Raw genomic sequence first — 22727 nt, 5'->3', positions numbered from 1 at the left:
AGCCTGTCAGCACTCTTGAGCAAAAAAAATAAAAATAAATTGATGCATTGAGTATTACAAGAGGGTCCTTGGTTCAGATGGATTCCAAGGACTGAAACAGACACATGTAACCAGTAAAACAAATGTCCTGCTGTCAGTGGCGATCACATATGGGCCATCATAAGACTTCCGTGATGCTTTGCCTGCCGTGGCCACTCATGCTTGAATGTCAACAGTGTCTCGTTAAAAGTGCATTTGCTTGCAGCCAGTGTGTAACGATTGCCCGCTGAACAACTCCCTCACAGGTTCTCAGCAGTTCCCCTTTTTCTTCTCCCAAACGCCCGTGGCATCAACTCCTCATAAATGCTTTTATGTAGTTACATTTAAGCCATTGTTCTTTTCAGGTCAGTAGTTAAATACATAAAAATGCAATTACATTCAAATGGAGCCTGTCTGTGTTTTATTCCTAGTTTGCCACCCTTGTACCTCTAGATTTATGTGAAGAGCTCTCTATCTCTGACCTTGGCTGAGATGTTCATGGAAAGCTTATCACTGAAGCTCCTTATTATAATGGCTTAATAACTCAATGAGCTTTAACATGTGCTCAGACTGACTGCACGTATCTTCACTCATTTTGAACATCAGTAAATATCATATGTAAGCCATTCAGCAGGTAGAACAAATAATTAAGTCTGATGGGGGGATGTAAGGGAGCTAAGTTTGTAGTCTTGCATAACTGATTGGCTTGACGATTCGGAAAAAGTCTGGACGTGCCCTCACAAAAGAATAAATGCATCATTACAGATAACATCTTCACACAATGAAATAACTTTCAGTAAAACTATAAGTAACATTAAAACCACACATGTATTTGTCTTACAAGAAGCCTGGTTGCATTGAATTATGGGCAATCTTTGTTCTATTCATCATAAAGAAAGATCACTCTCCGTTCCCTCTGATTGTTTGTTCAACTTTACTCATTGCAGTTTTTTACCCAGAGAGAATCTCCTTGGTAACGCAGCTAGAGAGACCAGGCTGTGTGGTGCAGTGGCTCACTTTGATGGATAGCACAGAAGATCACGTATTTGTACAGTGGTGGCAGAAGAAGTTGGCATATTCTGGTGTATTATTCCTCATAAGCCCTGCCAGGCGCAGTCCCTCTGTGCCACATGCAGAGCCAAACTGCTGGCATCAAATGCCGTAAGGCTGAGATGATGTTGGCACATTTTCATTAATAGGTGGCAACATCTTTGCCCGACTGACTTGATCATCTTTGTTGCATTATTAGTCAAGATAAAGTGTTACAGTGGATGAATTACTGGATTACAATGGCAGGATTGTTAAAGAAGAGATTTGACCTGATATATATATATCAGGTCAGATATATATATATCTGAGCACTTTATTAGGAACACTATGGTCTTAATAAAGTGCCGGTCTTAATAATATAATATGTCTTAATAAATATGTGGTCTTCTGCTGTTGTAGCCCATATGCCTTAAGGTTCAACATGTTGTGAATTCTGAGATGCTATTCTGCTCACTACAATTGTACAGATTGGTAATCTGAGTTATAGTAGCCTTTCTGTCATTTCAAACCAGTCTGGCCATTCTCTGTTGACCTCTCTCATCAACAAGGTGTTTCCGTCCACAGAACTGCCACTCACTGGATGTTTCAAATTTTTGTTTGTTTTCGGCACCATTCTGCGTAAACTCTAGATACGGTTGTGCATGAAAGTCCCATGAGATCTGCTGTTACAGAAATACTCAAACCAGTATCAAATAAAAAAATCACTGAGATCCCATGTTTTCAACATTCTTGTCACGATCCCCTGTTGTCTGCCCCGTGTTTCACTTGTCAATTGTCATGCACTACACTTCCCATGATTCCCGGCCCTCATCACTGTGTTATTGTGCTCACCTGATTGTCGTTTGTTATCATCATGTCTCCTGTGTATTTAAACCCTGCTGTTTCTCCATTCCTTGTCGATCGTTGAATGTTGATGTATGTAGATGCCTGTATGTTTTCCTTGCCCTTCGTGGATGTTTCTCCAGCCTGTGTTCGTCTTGGATGTCTCCGTGTTTTTGTTTCATTGTTTCCCCTCGTGGATGTTTCTTTTGTTCCTGTTTGTTTGCCTTCACTTTTGATTAATAAAGAACCCGCAGTTAGATCCCCACTCCTCGTCTGCCCTCGTCTGCATTCGTAACAATTCTGAATGCGGATGTGAACATTAACCTACTGGCGTGATTTTGTGCATACCAATATGTTATTGCTAACACAAGTTAAAGCTCCTAAACTCTTTCAAATTATAATGTACGGAGGTGCTGCCTATGTCAAATTGGTCACTTACTGTATAAGGTTCGATTTCAGTTAGGATGCTGTCTTAGGAGTAGTGTTGCCAACTTCAAAGTTGTAAATTATGGGACACGTCCTCCGGTGATGTCATCCGACTAGAGGAGGGGGTTCCATCTTGAATAAATTTGCATCGGACCAGGGTCCATCTTGTCCTGTATTGATTTGATACAGTAAGCATCATTTCATCTTTAAATGAAATGACAATCCCATATTTTTTGGGACTGGTGGCAGCCCTTCTTAAAAGATAGTTGCCTATGTAGACAGTACAGCAAGGCATGTTAAATTCACTTTAACATGCTCCAAATACAGACATGTTTCAAGTTTTCTGATATCCAGGAATGATGGGGTATGTAAACATTTTCCAATGACTGACATAAACTTGGAAAGCCCATTTAACTCCATTTGATGCCTGTAGCGTTTACGAACCCAATAGGAAGTTAAACAGTCATTGAAATGAGTCCTGATGTGAGGCCAGCTGTTATAGCTATGTATAGAGACGCTTTACTGAACTCAGTGCCAGTGCTGGCATCCTAAATGACAGAGAGAGTGTGTGTGTGTGTGTGTGTGTGTGTGTGTGTGTGTGTGTGTGTGTGTGTGTGTGTGTGTGTGTGTGTGTGTGTGTGTGTGTGTGTGTGTGTCTCCTACCATTCCAGCTGTGTGCCCTTTGATACAAGTAACTTCCTTGCAAATTTGAGCCAGGTGAGACCTTGAGATGGAAGGTAATAATGTAAAATAATGTATGCTAAACTTAACCGCCCTATTTGGCACAAATATGCTCTTTTAATTATAATTTTTTTTATTTTTTTTTATGCTGTAACGTTAAGTAAATTTGTTATAAATGCAAATATTAAATCTAAATGTCAAATGCAAATGAACAATATATATCAATCTTAAATATAATTCTAAATATTACATTTAAATGTTTAATCTAAATCTGGGACTAAATGTTTAACTAACAAGCAAATTGGTGATGCTTTTATTTGGTGTAAATGAAGTAATCTAATGAGATTAACCCATGCAGCTAGTATCAGCCAATGATATAGTGTATAACTTACATCAGTGGTTCTCATTGTTTATCGTACAAAATTGTTTATATAGTAGTACAAATGTTACAAAATGACCATAAAATAAATGCAAATTTTATGTATATATTTTATGTATTAGGGCAATAGTTAGCAGGACAGAAGAAAACAAATACACATTGCACGTTCTTTCATGTCAACATCAAGAGATATGGGAAGTGTTTTCTCCTCCCTTTTAAACGCTGATTAGTCTATTTATTTTTCTGTATAGTTTACAAAGGCTATTAGTAGACATTTTGCACTTGTGCTACATTACATGTGTCTTTGTGAGCTGTTATTTGCTTTTGCATGATCAATGTTGTATGATATCCTATGCTGACTGATCATATGTAGTTTTCAATTATGGAATCCCTTCACTTAGGTGATGTGCAGGCATGATGTGATGTACAAGCTAAGGTTCAGTGAAGCTGAAGACTACAGAGACATTGTCTGCATCTCGTTCTTAGAGAAACAGAAAGATTGAGGAATAGACAAAGTATTCTCCTCTCCTTTAAATAAATATTTTACCCCACAATGAACATTCTGTCACGTTGTTGCAGAACTGTAATGTTGTCGGAGAATGACAAGATTATCAGTGAATAATGCCTTACATTTCAGTTTGCTCCTCACACATACATTTAGTGTTGCTTCTTGGAATATAACACAAAAGTCATATGGACTACTTTTATGATACTTTTATGGTGGTTTTTATGTCTGTTTTGGAGCTTGACAACTATAAACTATGGTTGTATTGCAAGAGCTATGATACTATTCTTTTAAATATTCTAATATTCCACCTATATAAAAAAATAAAAGCCTATGGGTTTGGAATGACATAGGGGTGAGTAAATAATGACAGAATGTTAATTGTTTTTGCTGAACTATCCCTTTAACCAATTGGTCTTCCTGAGGACCCCATGCTGGGTTTACTTTCCATTATATTAAACAGTTTTTTCTGATTGTGGCCTCACACACACAATCCATTTCCATTTAACCCTCCCAGCATGTCAGATGGAGGGAATGCTAACATTAATTTGTCTGTTGATTGACAGGTTTCTCAATGCCCTGTAGAGAGAGGGGAAATACACAATAGCATAATCTCCAATCATGCGTGGAGAATAGTTTAATCAAGCTTTTGTTAGGCTATTATCAGTTTCAGATGGCCCGTGGTTATGAATATGTCTCATCTGTTCTACTACCACATGTCTAATCTCATACAGACATGAATGAGAAATCTACTGCAGTAAATAATGCAAATCTGTTATAAACCTGTTCTGTTTTTGTCCACGCAAGTGAGGATTACTCCAGACATTTGGTTTCAGGGAAATGTTAAGATCATAATGTTCATTGTTGTCCACTGTGCCCAAACAGAGACATCTCAATGGCGAAAGCACGGGGGTGGGGAAAATCGGATTGATTTCTCTCTAAATCCGTTGATCCATGTGAGACGGTATGATGCAATTAGGGCGAAGGATTGCATGTTATGTCCCTGCAGATGAAATATGAAATTACAATCCTTTTAGTGCTGCTGTCCAGAATGTAGGAACTTCAAATCCAGGATGGATCTGACATTGTTGGGGAATGTAATTATTTCCTTTCTTCTGTTTGTGTCTGCTGAGAATAGCCATCTCTCAGAGGAGCAGAAGGAAGGAATCGGGGAAAAGTCTGTTAATAATAGCAATAAGAGTTGGATTTAATAGTTCACCCAAAGGTGAAAATTCCATCATTACCCATGTCGTTTCAAACCAGTATGACTTTCCTTCCTCAATGAAAACTGTCTCGGGTTACTTAAGTGTAACCCTTGTTCCCTGAAAGAAGGGAACACGAGCTTGAGATGTAGACTCAAGGACATAAGAGTGGCAGGAACATCCAAATTATAAAACTGATGAATGTGTGCGGAGAGGACCATCCTGCCGCATCACAAACATGCTGCACCTCTAGCCAAGGCTTTAGAGGAGGCGGGCCCTCTGGTAGAGTGAGCCCTGATACCTACTGGCGAAGCTTAACCACGCGCCTCGTAGGCCAGGGCAGTAGCGTCCCTCACCCAGTGCAACATAGTCTGCTTGGTGGCGGCCGCCCCCCTGTTGCGGCCCCCATGGCAAAGAATTGTTGCCCTGACTTACGCCACTGGCTAGTGCGGTGGACATAAGTCTGAAGGGCACAGACTGGACAAAGTCTGTGAAGTCTTTCCTGCTCCGTCATTGTAAAGGGCGGGGAGCAGCAGGCTCCGAGAGTGACCGGTTTAAGGTCGAGAAAGGCACCTTAATCAGGTAGTCAGGATGAGGGTGCAAAATTGCTTTGGTCATTCCTGGGGCAAACTCTAAACAGGCTGGCAATACAGACAAAGCCTGTAGGTCCCCAATTCCCTTGAGAGGTAATCGCCATAAGAAAAACCATCTTGAGAGTCAGAAGTCTGTCAGACGCTGACTCTAGAGGTTCAAAGAGGGGTCTCAACCAGACCCTCAAGGACTATTGCTAAGTCCTATGAAGAGGACCTGGTCCTAGCAGGAGGCCACAGTCGCATGGCTCCACGAATGAAGCGAGCGAGTAGAGGATGCCTCCCAAAGGGCACCCCGTCCATCAAGGCGTGGCAAGCCGAAATGGCGGCCACATAGACCCTGAGAGTAGCGGGGCACTGCACCATCTTTCAAAGACACCCCATTTATTGGCTTAACTTCTAGTAGAGGGAAACGCATACAGGCCATACATGTGCCGGGGCTGGGTGACTCAGAGAGAAGTAGGGGAGACATTGTGCTGTTTGTTGAGGCGAAGAGGTCCACTTCTGCCCTGTAAAATCTCACCCAGATTTGTTCCAATTAGAGGGAGCCATGTATGCACCATCGCATCCAGACACAGGTGGGGGGCTGGGTGACTCAGAGAGAAGTAGAGGGGACATTGCGCTGTCTGTTAAGAGGCGAAGAGGTCCACTTCTGCCCTGTAAAAGCAGCTTTCTCTGGTAGAAACCTAGGTGTGTTAAACCGCTTTCTCTTAATCCCTTAAACGGTGTAAGGAATTCGGCGTTCTCATTTCAGAATGCCAATTTCTGTAAAAACACTGGAATAAACTGCTTTCTTAAGTGCATGTAAACATGGTTACTGTATTAGATTATAAGTAAACAATTATTTACATTACTTATTGTTTCTCATACAAATATATTGTATGACTTCAGAAGACTTGTAACATAGTGCATCATTCATATTGACTATGTTTATGATACTTTAGTGGTACTTTTCCAGATTTTTTGAAGAGTTAAAGCCTCAGTTCCCATGCACTATAAAAAACAACCAGTTCTTCCAATTCTTCAAAATGTATATTTTTGTGTTCCACGGAAGAAAAAAAGTCAGACAGGTTTGGATCATGAGGGTATGTAAATGAGAAAAGATATTTATTTTTGGTGAACTAATCCCAGTCAGTAAAACCCCCCATCCCAGGCAATCAGAAGCCAGTTGTGTATTGATGCTCATTGACCCCACCATGGGTTTGACTTTACTTTGCTTAAATTAGTTCACATATACTATATAGTGTGCTGTTCAAAATTGTTCATAATGTTGACAAATGATACATCTGTATAATGTGCATGCACATCAAGCACCAGACATGACTGTCTTCTGAATGCCTGGGATTGGGGTCTTGCAGACCAACCCATTTAAGGGGGAGCTCTCTCATTAAAGAAGTAGGCCACCACTGATACCAAAGGGTCCAAATGAGTCATTATGTACAACAGACACTAAATTATTTTTTATATCATCTTTGCTCACCTTGCTCTCTGCATGTATGGACCCTTACGGTGATGCCTGATAGTGACAGGGTCACCTTCACTGTAATGATATGCTAAGAGTTGCCTGCTGACATAGGTCATTAGGTAATCAGTGTTGTGTTATTTTTGCTCTCTGTGTTTTAAAAGAAATTCTGAATGGAGGGGTGTACGTGGACCAGAACAAGTTCCTGTGCCATGCTGATACCATCCACTGGCAGGACATTGTGAAATACACCCGCCCTGATCACCTGGTTGTGCCGTCAAATAGCAGCAACTCCTGTGAGTATTGTCCCAATGAGAAAATGAGTCACTGGAAAATTGGCACTTTTTGGGTAACAATAAGATTCTTATTATTGTGGGTTAATTTATTTACCAATACAGGGAGGACATTTAGCAGCAAAAAAGTTCATTTGTGCAGTAATTTATCAGTGAAGCATTTCCAAAGTTGTGTGACAAATTAGTTATAGAGTAGATGGACATCCTCATGTTCAAAAATGGAAATTCTGTCATAATTTACCCTTATCTCAATTTAAACCCAAAAGTGTGACATAGGTGCAATATTTGTATTTAACAAAAGCACAAATTAGTTTTAAGAGCTATAGCAGAGGAAGATTATCAATGAATAACAAATACAATTTGAGTCTGTTTTGTGAATGTGGTGCATGACTTATAATACATACTTACTTAATACATACACACTTAAGAAAAAATTGAATTGGGCCTCATTCACTAACACATAGACCCCCCTAATCAAGGCATGAACCTCCCCGAATGATGTCAAAACAAGATGTGTGTGTGTGTATGGGAGGGTACTCGTAATATAAAGCTTTACTTGTAAATATGTACATTTCCATAGCTCTGCTTGATTTTAAGTTGTAATCTAGGCCACCCCTAAAACTGACTATACCATTGACATTGCCTGATTAGTTCAAGTGAATGCGCGGGAAAAAACCTTATTCTATGACGCGCATTAATTCCGTGCATGAACAGAGCACAGCAAATGTGTCTAAAATGTGGAAGTGTCTAAAATGCTTGTGTACAATTCAGTTGAATGATAAAGTTTCCCCTTTTTAACCTAATGCTGATGATTCAACTGTTTGAAGTAAGCTGTCTGCTAAAATCACGGAAAATAACCATAAATCTAATAACAAAGCTGAAATAAAGGTTTATGTTTTACCTGTCAGACACGCTTTGAAGTTGCGTTTGTTACTATAGCAACAATAATATGATGTGGGCACATTTTCTCAGAATCATCATTGGTCGGTAGAAAGAAAAAGGAAAGAAACATAACTGTAGCCCTCTATTTGAAATTAAAATAAGATAAATGTTCTCCCGTCAGACAGAATAACATTATTACGAATAATGAATACATAAAATACAATCTTTTTCAGTTTTAAATATCCTGATGGCAGTGTTGTAAGAAATGTATGCATACATTAACATAAAACAAGTTGGACATATGCATCAAAAATATGCATCAAAAAGTCATTGTTATTTCTTAAACCTAATTTGGAACATAATACATGTTACATACAATCGGAATCGGGGCCAATACACTCACTTACTTGTGCTTGTGAAAATGCTCCGAGACCAAAAACCGTTACCATCTGACGTACGAATATCATTGTGAAAATATTCAGTGCACAAATTAAAATCAGTCTGACAATAGTGTGATTATTAAACCGGAAAGGCTACGATTTAATGAGATAAATATATAATTGGCATGTGATGCACTCTTCAAAGATAATAGATGTTGTTTTAAGAATGTTTGAATGTAAATGTGATACCAAGGATCTCTAAAACATTATGAGCATTGCATGGCTCTGTTTTTAGCAGATGACAGCGAGCCGAGCACTAATTCACTATATAGTATGTGGCACATACAGACTACTAAATTAAATAGCGGCCTTTTGCAGTTTAATAATCCCGCTGGGTCACGACGCGACCTGCTTTTCTGGAGGTGAGACGCTACCGTCAAAAACACACAGAAACGAAAAGGTCTTCATTCCAAAATACAAGCTTCCACCAAAATAAAAGCTTGATTTAAATGGAAAAAAGTATGACAGAAATGTATCACTACTGTACATACAAGGTGCCCCAGGGTGCATCTATGACTTTTTGTAAACAACAAAATGCAATCATTGTGAGGTCATCGTGAGCAACAACTTACTATACATAAATAAGTAAATAGTTTATCTAAGTTTCCAATGGCAGCAATGAGGCCCCATTTTTTGGGGGCCAAACTATTTACTTACAGTATTTGTAGGAAGTTGTTGCTAATGATGACATCACAGTGATGTCATATTGTTGTTTTCAAAAAGTTGTAGAAGTACACCAAAAATCGTGCAAATTTGTTTGGGGCCACAATGTAGTTATGTTATATTCACTGTAATACTACTACCAGAACTAATAATTATAATAAATCAATAATAATTATCTTATATTTAAGGAATATACCGCATTTGTGTTGCTCTGATGTGCAGACAAAAATAACTCTAATGTTGTATTTTGGATTGTGCGGTGAGGTTCTTTATAAAAGCTCTTAAATTGACAAAAATAATTGAATGTTCTATTTTCATTTGTTTACCGTTTTAATGAATCCATGTAATTTAGACCTCATTTTTGATGATACAATTTTTATAAAATGTTCAAATGGAATAAATAAAAAAAAAAGATACAAAAAAACATGTATCATATTGGCGAGTATCGAAAAGGAATTATCAGAACATCCCTGCTTTATTTTATTTGTGTGAGGAAAAGGCAGAATAATTATTATTCAGACACAATCACTGAAAACAATAGGTTGCCAGACGTTTGGCTTCACTGACATCTTTTGTGGTACTTTTTTGTCTTTTTGGAGCTAAAATGTGTGAATCACCATTTTCATTGTATGAAGGTGACAGACTAGTGAGTAAATGATGACAGAATTATCATTTTGAAGTATTCTTTTAAGAAAGGAAGTGGGTCAGCCCCCCTCACAAAATAAAATAAAGGTTTACAGTGAACAATAGAGAAATTGAGAGGACTTAAGCAGAAAAATAGGAACTGTGAGTGAAAAGTTAGTGAAGAAAATGGTACCGGGATGGATGGGGAGATGTGTGAGAAGTGCCTGGCCCATGCAGTCGAAGAGAATAAGCCACTTAATCTTATTCTTAACTGAAGTGGAAAAGGGACAGAGGACAACATTCCATCAGTCAGCCATGCTCACACTGCAATTACCCAACAGTCAATTAAGCTTGGGTGGCAGAACGTATAAAGAGACAGAAAACGGAAACAGTCCAGCAGATGAGTGTAACAAAGCCATAGGGGCCATCTCCTCTGGAGCAGAGAGGATACGGGCAGAGCTCTGTAAGAATATTGCTCTGTCAGTCTGTGATGACTCTTACCCACCTCACCAGAACCGTGGCAGTATGAAAGAATGGAGTTCTGTTCTAAAACCATCCTGGTCTTATAGAATCACGTTACTATAATTGCATTTTTGTCAGATTTTTACGTGGCTCAGGGTACAAGTCTTGAAGCACATGTGTGTTGACACGTGAACCAAAAGCACCTCAAAATGACATGGTTTCTTCAGAAATTCTCTTATCATTTACTCAGCCTCATGCCATCCCAGATGTATATGACTTTCTTTCTTCTGCTGAACACAAATGAAGATTTTTAGAAGAATATCTTAGATCTGTAGATCCATACAATGCAAGTAAATGTTTTCCAGAAATTTGAAGGTCCAAAAAGCATATAAAGGCAGCATAAAATTAATCAATATGACTCCAGTGTTTAAATCTATATCTTCAGAAGCTTTTTGAGAGCTGTGGTTGAAAAATATCAATATTTAAGTAATTTTGTACTATAAATCTCCACTTTCAATTTTTTTTGTTGTTGGCAATTCACATTCTTTGTGCATATCGCCACCTACTGGCAGAAAAGATAATTTATAGGATTTATATATATATATATATATATATATATTGTAGTAGAGAATTTATAGTTTTGGGTGAACTATCCCTTTAACTTGCTTTTAGTGCCACAATGTGGATATTTTACCTTGTAAATGACACGTTGTGTGTAAGAACCACATAAATTAATTTTGCTAAAATATGGCAGTAACTTTATGGATGGTAGAATACACTCTTAGATGAAGACAAATCAAGCTCCGTCCTACCTTTTTTTGTTGCATTTCCTGTATCCCTAGAAAGACATATGAAATAAAACAGGTTAAGAAAGCCATTTCACATTGACTAAGTACTAATATGATTTTGTTGTATTTTCTGTTTTGGTTGCAGGTCAAAGGTGTCATAGAGCATGTAATGGACGGTGCTGGGGGCCAAAGGAGGACCAATGTCAGACCTGTGAGTCACAATAATGTTCATAGTCTGATATTTGTATGCATTAGTGGTAAGTAGTCATTAATTGGATTATTTTTCCAAAGTGACTAATGGCACTTTTCAACTGCATGTTACGATTTGACTCGACTGTACTCGCTTTTCTGAGCTTTCTTTTCTACTGCTGTTTAGTGCTGCCTCAACGTGGGTGGGATTATAGGCTGATCATCATAGTTGTGCCACTTCTACTGCTGTGACATCATCTTAAACACGACACAAAACAATAAACAATAACACAACCGCTAGCTGTTAGCTGCTAGCTCATTGTGCTGCATAAATCAGTTGTTGCATGGTGATTTTACACAAGTGAATTAGTTAAATTGGCCTGGTTGTTTTAGAAGCAATATTTCCATTAGCTGGTCACCAAAATAAAGTGAAGCTTAAGCAGAGTATAGAGTTAACGTGCCATCCTCCATCGTGAACTCCAGGGCACTCTCCCTCCCATTGCTTGCCGGTCATCCATATGGTCGAACCACTTCCACTTTTCCTTGATGGTTCTGTAGTAGTCACTTTTAAGATTTTTTTTTTTTACTTTTCCCTACACTGTTGGTAAGTCCGGTGGTAGCCTTGTGTGGTCAACAGCTAAGACACTTCCTGAAAGACTTTTCATTGGTCGCTAACGAGAGAAACGTCTGCACCTTGTTTATTGACCACGGCGGGGTTTTGCGCACAGCCATTTCTTTTTGCAATTTGAATGTCGTGTGAACAAATGATACTGCTATCGCTGTAGCTAACTTTAAAACTAGCGGGTTGATGTCCCGTGTCGCAAATCCAGTGATGCTGGTAGTGACGATTCTCTCTGACTAATCAGTGATCTGCAGGGTTTTGACGTCACATTTAGTATCGACTCGGCTCGCTTGGAACCTCAACCGAGTTGGTACTAAAAAAATACTAGGTACTATCCACAGTGGAAAACACCCAAAAAGCGAGTCAGTCGAGTCAAATTGTACCATGCAGTGGAAAAGGCCCATTACAGTGGTCACAATCTCCCTGGAGCAATCTGGATGATAAGTGGCAATAGGTCATGAAACATCGCTTACAGGGTTTTAATTTGCAACCTTTCAATTACCCGCCTGCATTTTGTACCACTTCAACATCATCCTTTTGATGTTCAGAGATTTTCAGTAATTTTATCATTTGAATATAAAATAATATTAAGTTCATTGGTAAGTACATTTGTGCCATAAGCCACTCGAAGACACGAAGGGGGGTTGCACTTGTGATAAACCCATTTTTAAAGCACTGCATTACACAGTATTGTGCGGCGTATTGCTTATTTTCATAATTTCATAATATACAACAGGAAGTTCGCTCCTCGAATCTGATTGGACAAGAGATGTTCCATGAGTACTGATGGTCTCACACCAAACTCGGGCGCTTCACTTTGTATATCACTCCGCTTGTGTTCATGCCATTCTAACTAAAGTGTAAGAGCAGTGCAGATGTGTTAAGAGCCATCTGTCATCATATTTCTCATCATATCATATATAAAAGACCATTTTGTGTGTAATATGAGCCAGTTGCTAATTAGAAGTGAGTCAGCGTCAGTCAGAGTTTACATACAACAGCACTACACTACTAAATCTAGGAAATAGCTTTAAATGGCTTTAAACTTACTACTTCAGCATTAAGGCTCATCACAGCTGAGAGACACAACAGACTGATTAATTACACAAACTCAAGGCGCTTACCTCTTTCCTGCTCACAACTTACCGGATTTTCCACATTGAAGAGGACAAAATGGCGGAGGACATTGTGGTCTCTATCGTGAAAGATTCTTGTGCACCAGATACTGCTAAATAGAGAGGAAAACCCCTGCTTGGATGGCTATTTTTCCACTGGGAAAATAGGATGCATTTCACCAGAATTACATTATCTTCAGAAAGCTGACTACACTACAGCATCATCAACAGGTGATCGCACACTCTCCATCTCTCCCTCTCTCTCTCTCTCTCTCTCTCTCTCTCTCTCTCTCTCTCACACACACACACACACACACACACACACAAACACACACACATCCTTGTTTCTTAAATGACATGTTAGATATATAGCTGCAATACTAATAGTTCTGAAGTGATGTTTTTGTGAGGCTTGGAAGCATTATTTGTTGAACCAGCAACGGCAGATTCTGATTTGTCACGTAAGAAAGTAGTTCCAAGCACAAATGCGTTTGAGATTTCCTCAAATGCGTTTTTTGTGATTACCTACGCCACTCGGCCTGTGGCCTCATGCCTGCAGCCGAATCTCAGCAGTGCTGATGTAGGGCCATATTGCACTCATGCGAAATTGCTTAATTATTTCAAAATGTTTTCAATAGCATTACTTAAGGATCTCTCAGAAACAACTTTTATTCATCTTTATAATATGTAGTCTCTGCATAGACAGCATGAGGAGAGAGGTGAAAAGTCGCTCCAATCTGTAAGAGTTTTCCAGCTCTTTCTCTGCAGGTGTGGTGACGGCACCTCCAGCAGGCCATGGCATACTGCTGGCCTCCCAGTGGAGCATAATTTTAGAAAGAGATGGGAAGCCAGACTCACTCCCTTTCCTCTCACCCATAGCTGCGGAAATCAGCTGCACTTGAAACACCCTGAGATTAATTACTTCAGTCTCCCCTATATATTTCAGTTTTCTTCTCAACAAGCTTGAGCATAACTCACCATATCTCTGATTTCCCTTGACGTGCTCTCATAAGGCCGTCAAATGCGCTAAGTCAGACTGCTCGAAAACATGTCATTACCTCCGCTTGAAAAGCTTGCTAATGTAGTCGTACAAAACACCCCACAAATATTGCATATTCTAATAATGCAGGCTACCATTTTAGACCAGCATGAATTTTTATGCTGGTCAATGCTGGTTTGTTCTGGTGAAGCTGGTCGAACAGCATGACTTTTCTGGTGAAGCTGGCTGACTGAAGATATCTTGCTGTTTAAGCTATTTAAAGGGATAGTTCGCCTCAAAATACATTTTCACATCACACATCGTTTCAAAGAAGTTTTACAGAAAATTAAATCTGTAATACCTATAAAGTCTTAGAGTCATCATTGTGTAGTTTGATTAAATATGATTGTAAATTGTGTATAAAAATAAATAATTAAATAATTAAATCATAAATGTATTTAGAACCCCAATGAGCAAGCCGAAGGTGACTGTGACAAGAAACACAAAGCTCCATAAGATGTTACTTAATGGAGAAATATAACCATGGGAAAATCCAGGCTCACTGAGGGGGCTTAACTAAGTGTTAAGGGCCAGTGTTTATACAAAGATGTTGTATGAACTGTAAGATTAATGACTAATGTCTTTGAAGTTCAGCCTGGATTAACTGCAGATGTTCACATTGATGCTTTTTTCTTTGTTAGTTGGCCGATGAAGACATTTGTTGGCAAATAATTGAATGTCTATGTATTCCATTTTAAGAGTGTAGTCCATCATTAGACCAAGGTGATGCAGGCAGTGATCAGTGAGGTGCATCGTAGTTCAACCAGCTGGTAATTTCGGTGAGGTCTGTCATATATCAGAGGTTCAAGAACTGGCATATGAAGTATCCCATGTCTTATGGTTAGAGTTGGCATCAGTTCATCCCCTGAAGTCCATCATAATAGACTGAAGTGATGTCTGTCTAGCACTGGTTGCATTTAGTCATCATCACTCTGAGACACATAGCAGTGGAGTCCTACACCAAGAAGGAACGGAGGTGGATCTGGCTGGCTCTAGTAACCTCAATATATGAATCCTGAGGTTGAGACATGGAAAAAAAATTTAATAATATTAGCACAAATGCCATTACAATATACGTTATAGAGCATTATAAATGTTTCTGGTTCCAGCAGACCTAACTAAAGCAGCCTAATTGTGAATTGATGGATACATAAGTTGTATGCCTGGCTAAATAGATGAGTCTTCAGTCTAGAGTGTGTCTGCATGCAGAACAGTGTTAGGGAGTCTATTCCATAGTTTAGGAGCCAAATAGGAAAAGGATCTTCCTCCTTTTGTGGATTTTGATATTCTAGGAACTATTAACAATCCAGAATTTTGTAATTGTAATGAACGTGATGGAATATAGAGTGGTAGAAAGTCACTTAAGTACTTCGGAGCTAGACCATTCAAAGCTTTGTATGTAGTTAACACAATTTTAAAATTAATACAAAATTTAACAGATAGCCAATGTAACTATGATAAAATGGGCTGCACTCTGGCTGCTGCATTTTGAACCAACTGAAGTTTATTAATTGAACTTGCAGGATATCCTCCAGTAATGCATTACAATACTTTTTGTATCAAAAGTAAGACAGATTGCTATCAAATATAATACCTAAGTTCTTCGCTGTAGAAGACATATAGAAGATATAACAGTACATCCATCGAGAGTCAAATTATATTTTAGTGAATTATTTTTAGAGGTTTTTGTTCCAATAATTAGTACCTTTGTTTTGTCGGAATTGAGTTGAAGGAAATTTCTGGCTATCCGATCTTTGATATCATTGATACACTCTGCTAATTTGGAGAACTGTGAAATTGCATCTGGTTTCAAAGGAATATAAAGTTGGATATTGTGGAAACGTATTCCAAGATTCCTGATAATATCTCCCAGGGGAAGCATATATAAGGAGAATAGCTCAGGCCCTATAACTGATCCCTGGCGCACTCCATACTTAATGTTTGTTTGTTTTGTCAATTCCTTGTTTACACAAACAAAGTGGTAGCAGTCTGCTGAATAGGACCTAAACATAATTCTCAAGCCTATTCAAGAGAATGTCATGATCTATGGTGTTGAAGGCAGCACTAAGATCTAAAAGCACTAGAAATGCAGCCACGATCAGATGATACGAGCAAGTAATTTGTAACTCTGATAAGTGCAGTCTCTGTACTGTGATGGGTCATAAATCCTGACTGAAATTGTTCATATATATTATTTATCTAAAGAAATTAACATAGTTGGAAGGACATTACGTTTTCTTGTATTTTCGACATAATAAACCTATAATTAGCCAATTTTCCAGGATGAAGCTGTGGCTTCTTAATAAGCGGTTTGATAACTGCCATTTTACATTTCTTGGGACATGTCCTAAGGATAGCGAGAAGTTAATAATATTAAGAAGAGGTTCAGAGATTACAGGGAATATGTCTTTTAAGTTGGTGTTGGATTTAACATACATGCTGTGGTTTTTGCGATATTATCTCTTCATGACCTATGACAGCGAAGGATTGAAGTTGCTCATGAGGAAAATTATGAGATACTGTTTTCTGTGGTACTGTGACAGACGATTACATAATTCCAATTTTTTTTTCTGATTATTTCAATTTTATCAGTAAAGAAATTCATGATGTCATTAGTATTGTGCTGCGATGGAATATCTGGTTCGTTCAAGGCTTTATTCCTAACCAATTTAACCACAGTACTAAATAAACACCTAGGATTCTTGTGGTTATTTTTATGCGTTTGCTAAAATAGGCTTACCTGGCAGCTTTTAGTGCCTGTGTGTAGCTACAGACACTATCCTTACATGCACCGCAAAATACCTCTAATTTTGTATTCTTCCATTTGCACTCCATTTTCTGAGCTGCTCTCTTGAAAGCATGAGTGTGATCATTGTACCATGGATCACTATCAAGTGTGCTAGAGAAGACTGTATTTATATTTTCTCTTATTACATCAAGTAATTTTAAACTTTTTGGCTACCTGAGTATTTGAGATAAATCTGGAATATTATTAGTGAAGCAATCTTTAGTGGTTTAAAGAATAGTTCTACCCGAATGATAGCATGGTGTAGATTGAGTAACATTTGCTGATCACAGCATACAAGTGACGAGGTAATGATCTGAGATGTCATCGCTCTGCGGCAGAATTTCTATAGTATCAACTCTATTTGACAGAATTAAATCTAGTGTATGATTATGGCGATGAGTTGGTCCTGTCACATTTTGTCTGACTTCAAGAGAGTGTAGAATATCAATAAATTCTTATCCCAATGTGTCATTTTCATTACATATGTGAATGTTGAAGTCACCAACAATTAAAGCTCTATCCACAGTAACTACTAGATCTGATAGAAAATTAGCAAATTCACCAAGGAAATCAGAATACCGCCTGGGTGATCTATATACTGTAGCAAGTGCAAAAGACGACAGATCATGTTTTTAATTGTATCTGACGATGTCACATTAAGCATTATTAGTTCAAAAGACTTACATTTTTATCCTTTCCTCTGAGTAGCACCATAAACTTCACAGTAAATTGCAGCAACTCCTCCTTCTCGATGCTTCAGGCAAGGCTCATTTTTATAACAATAACCTGGGGGAGTAGATTCATTTAAACTAATGTATTCGGGGGCCTGGGGAGCTCAGCGAGTAAAGACGCTAACTACCACCCCTGGCGTCGTGAGTTCGAATCCAGGTCATGCTGAGTGACTCCAGCCATGTCTCATAAGCAACCAAATTTGCCCAGTTGCTATGGAAGTAGAGTCACATGTGTTAACCTCCTAATGTGGTTCTCGCTCTCGGTGGGGTGCATGGTGAGTTGTGGGTGGATGTCGCAGAGAATAGCATAAAGCCTCCACACATGCTATGTCTCCGCGGTAACACGCTTTGTGTGCACAATGAGTGGGTAGAACCAATTGGAAACCCTAACAGGAAAGATAGAGTGGTGTCACTTTGGTGAGTGAGCATGCTACTGAGAAATCACCAAAACACCATTCTGCAGGGGCTCTGCAGCCGTAAGTGTGTGTGTGTTGCTCGCTGTTCTACCCCCATCCAAAATAGTATTTACTGGATTCTCTTTCTCACTGACCTCTACTAGTGTTCAGATGCATGCCACTAACTAATTATCCTTCTCCATCAGCCTGACTAATTCTTTGCATATATCACATGTAAACCCCTCTCTGCTGATGGAAGAAGTGGTCACACTTTATATTAGGAGGCCTTAACCTATTGATATGCACCCCCTTTTTGAGCACAAACCATGAAAATGAAATTCCTGAAATTAAATGGTTTTATTCCTTTTGGAGTATGGACACAGTTGTAGTATCTTTTGAAAGAAGACACTTTGGCCTTTATTTCCCAAGTTTCAGAATGAATATATGTTGTTATATTCAAGCTGAAGTTTATAGTAATGGACATATTTTGTGATGAACATGTTTTTATAATTTAAAAAGCAATAATTAAAATACCAAGACCACCCAGAAATACAATGTTCTCAAAAAAAGTATAAAAAAAATTACATTTCATATTTGAAGATGATCTAACAAAAAAATAGTTTCCTGCAAGCTTTTTTCCCTGTATAATCACTGGGAGCATACAGAGTAAAATTAAGGATCTGCCTTCCAAGACAACACAAAATCTGACTGCACTTCTTGGCTGTTATGAATAAAACTACGACACATTTATAAAAATAGACTTTGGAGGCAATCTCATTTTATATACGAGACTCTAATATATAAGATAATATACAGTTTTACAACATGAATGCTGCTCAGATTGTATAGTTTGTTGAAGAACGAAAACGAAGGGTAATTCTTTCAGGCGAGATCTCATGTAAACAATTGAGAATATATCAATATTTCTCAGCTTTATCACTTTATGGGCAAAGATTGCTATTGGATGTTTTACAATGAACGCTTGTCATGGACAATTGACCCAAGTGTGGCGAACTGGATTCATCTGGCCGTCACAAAGGTGTGAAGTCCTGTTTTGATATTGCATGTTTTCATTTGTACTCCTGGCACAAATAACTAAATTGCTGTTTCTGGAGCATTGCTATCATGAAACAGAGATCAGATATCAATGTTGAACCCTTAGACCTTTGAAAAGATGCATTAATTAAATTTCTAGACGGTAAAGTATATATTAAATGTAAGCAGAGTGACGTCACTTCCACGTGCGGGGAATTGCATATCAACAGGTTAACTACTATGTACTAATATTAAATATATATAAGACTATGTATTTACTGTGTAACTACATTTTGTTCTGCAAAATGCCCACATTTGCTGCTATTGAGGTTGATGTACGGGTTTAGGAGTAAGTGTTGGGTTAGGATTGGGATTACAATGCAACAACATGTATGTTCATAATAACTACATCGTATCACATTGTTAAGTACATAGTAGTTAAGGCCATCAAATATAAAGTGGGTCCGAAGAAGCTATAGTAAACATGTGGGATGCAATGCAGGAAGCAATAATTTAAGCAGATGCCATGACTGTTATTTTTGTTATGGTTGATCTTAAACAGTGAGGGTTTCAAATCGATGTGAATTCCTCACGCAATTGGTTATTGTTGTTGTGTTAGTTCCTGATCAGCAGATGTTTGATATTGATGCATTAATCTGTGTAAAACACAGAGGATATAACAAATGAACCAAGTTGAAATAAGAGATGTAGACAAGCGGAAAACAGAAAAAAGTTGCTAGCGGTAATATACACACAGTTGAAACGGTAAAAAAACGAGAAAACATTAAGCACACAGTAAAATAAAAGAATGAGCATAGAGGAATAAGCAATGCTAAGCTGGCTAGCAAGCTACAAACAAACAGTCATGCTGGCAGCAACTGGAACAGGAAACAGGAAGTGTGGAAGAGCATTCAGTTTCATTGTTATTCTATTCCATAAGAAATGGTTATAAGGAACAGAGCAGCTTGGACATCCTGTTAAATAAAGTTTGGAACAGCACGAGTAAATCATGATAAAATTTTCCTTTTTGTTTTTGGATGTAGTATCCCTTTAAGAGTGTAGTACTCTCATCTCTGTTTAACATTTAACCTTATTTAAAATCATTCCTCAGAATTCCATATAATTTTGCAGCCTGTTAAGAGCATTTTAGGACAACCGAGACTATGTATCTGTATTCACTGCTTTATCATCACACATATGAGCAGAGCAGAGCTTTTTTATCGCTGATCCTGAGATAGACATTTGCTTGAAATTTGTCCTGCCAGTTGATAGCACCGTTTATTTGTTTAATGGACAATATTTTTTATAGACTTCCTCATACAGTAAAATGGTTTGGCAGGTCAAGTGGAACAATACGATTTTTTTTTTCTCGCTCAAACACCTAATGAATCATAATGTCCTTCCTGCTTTCTCTTTTCTCTCTCTTCTGCAGATATGCTTTTCATTTCACTCTATTCCTCCATTTGGGTATCAATATGCTCTGTCATTCTTCTCTCTCTGCTCTGTTTTCATTCCATCTTCTAGAATTCTGAGAGGAATATGCTACTTAAATGGGGAATCCATTTATTTGATCAGACTTTCCTCTTTCCCTCTCTCTCTCTCTCTCTCTGCTCTCTCTCTCTCTCTCTCTATCTATCTATCTATCTATCTATCTATCTATCTATCTATCTATCTATCTATCTATCTATCTATCTATCTATCTATCTATCTATCTATCTATCTATCTATCTATCTCTCAAATTCAAATGAGCTTTATTGGCATGACTCTATACAGTGTACAATGTTGCCAAAGCACTGAGTAATAAACACATTACAAACATAAAAACAACCACAACAAAAAACATGTATATACAATAAATGTATTATAATGATAATAAAATAAAATACAAATGACAAAGTAAAATATAGAGAGCAATGAGGAAGGGAGAGAAAAAAGTATATTAAAATATCAGTTTGAATAGAGCTGTAATATGATGAGGGGTCAGTCTCTCTCCCTCATGTGATGGCAGGACGACACATACTGCGCTGCCAGCTGAACGCACTCTACTTTCACTCCCATAAGATACAACAGTTTGTCTAAGTCATTTATGTCCTGGAATTCAGGTACAATATGAGCAATTTGTGAAAAGCGTGTGTTTCTATTGATATCATATTTACTGCAGTGAGTGAGGAAGTGAAGTTCATCCTCCACAACTCCCTCAGTGCAGAGTGAACACAGTCTGTCCTCTCTGGGTCTCCGGTTCTGTCTGTGTCTACCCGTCTCTACAGACAGACTGTGCTCACTCAGACAATACTTTGACAGGAGCTTTCTTTGTCCATAATCTTTAATATGGATCAAATATGGTGCCAATTTATAATCAGTCTTGATTCTGTAGAAGTTTAATTTATGTACTTGTGTGACTTTGTGCTGCCAATCATGAACGTATTCTTCCTGCGTTATTCTTTCTGTTTGTTTCAGTTTTGCCAATCTGAACTGGATGGATGAATTTAGTTGATAATTTCTACTAAATAGTGCATAGGGTCATTTCTGTGAATTCCCAGGATGTTTTTGCAGAATTCTAGGTGGAAAATTAAATAGAGTTGGGTTGAGGCTGCAGCCTTGATGAACTCCCTTGGTTTGATTTAAATAATTGGTTCTTTTGTTATTAATCTTCACACAGCATTTATTTTCAGTGCACGTCTTTTATGACATCATATGTCTTTCCTCCTATTCCACTCTGGATGAGTTTCAGGAAGAGTCCGTTATGCCAAACAGAATCAAAGGCCTTTTTAAAGTCAATGAAGCAGCGAAATATTTTGTCTTGTTTTGTTTTCTGAACATATTTCTGTATAAGTGAGTGAAGTGTGTAGATGTGATTAGTTGTTCTCTGTTTAGGCATGAATCCAATCTGACATTTATTTAGTGTCTTGTGTTCTTGAATGAAGTTCACTAATCTGTTATTTATAATGCAACAGAAGAGTTTCCCGAGGTTGCTGCTTATTGTAATGCCCCTGTAATTATTTGGGTTGTACTTGTCCCCCTTGTTTGAAAATTGGGGTTATTTGATTTTTCTTCCAATTCTGAGGAAAGTGTCCTGATTTTAATAAGATATGTAATAATTTCAGAATAGCATCTTTCAATTTGGGGCTGCTATGTTGCAGCATATCATTATATATTCCTCCAAGCCACAAGATTTTTTTTATTTTTGAGGGATTTCATCTTTTCAGTCAGTTCATTTAAAGATATGGGGGTGTCCAAATTGTTTAATTGATCTTTTTTTGTGTGTTCCAGATTATTTAGTTGAGAGGTCAAATGTTTTTGGCTGGGGTTTGGTTCATTTTGTGAATAGAGGTTTCCGAAATGTTCTGTCCAGAGTTTTGGGTTACAGATGGGAATGGATTTGACTTTTTTTTATTTATCTAAATTATTCCATAAATCCCAAAAGTAGTTTTCATTGACAGCCTCCTCAATCTTGTTGAGTTTAGCTGTCATATGTTCAGCTCTTTTCCTTCTTAGTAGTGACTTGTACATTTGAAGTGTTTGGTG

At 38.0% G+C, this 22727-nt stretch overlaps 1 protein-coding gene across 1 annotated transcript in view; it reads left to right on the top strand.

The window, feature by feature from the left end:
- Positions 1-22727, top strand: part of LOC127654777 (receptor tyrosine-protein kinase erbB-4-like) — a 514812-nt gene that overhangs the window by 334908 nt on the left and 157177 nt on the right. Inside the window, exons 4-5 of the mRNA XM_052142143.1 lie at positions 7300-7431; positions 11433-11498. Of these exons, the coding sequence (XP_051998103.1) occupies positions 7300-7431; positions 11433-11498 (198 nt within the window). The remainder of the gene's footprint in view (positions 1-7299; positions 7432-11432; positions 11499-22727) is intronic.

This window comes from Xyrauchen texanus, chromosome 14 (assembly GCF_025860055.1).
Source record: "Xyrauchen texanus isolate HMW12.3.18 chromosome 14, RBS_HiC_50CHRs, whole genome shotgun sequence".
Taxonomy (NCBI): domain Eukaryota; kingdom Metazoa; phylum Chordata; class Actinopteri; order Cypriniformes; family Catostomidae; genus Xyrauchen; species Xyrauchen texanus.
The sequence above is the reverse complement of the archived record's forward strand: the minus strand, read 5'-3'. Positions and strand labels throughout refer to the sequence as shown.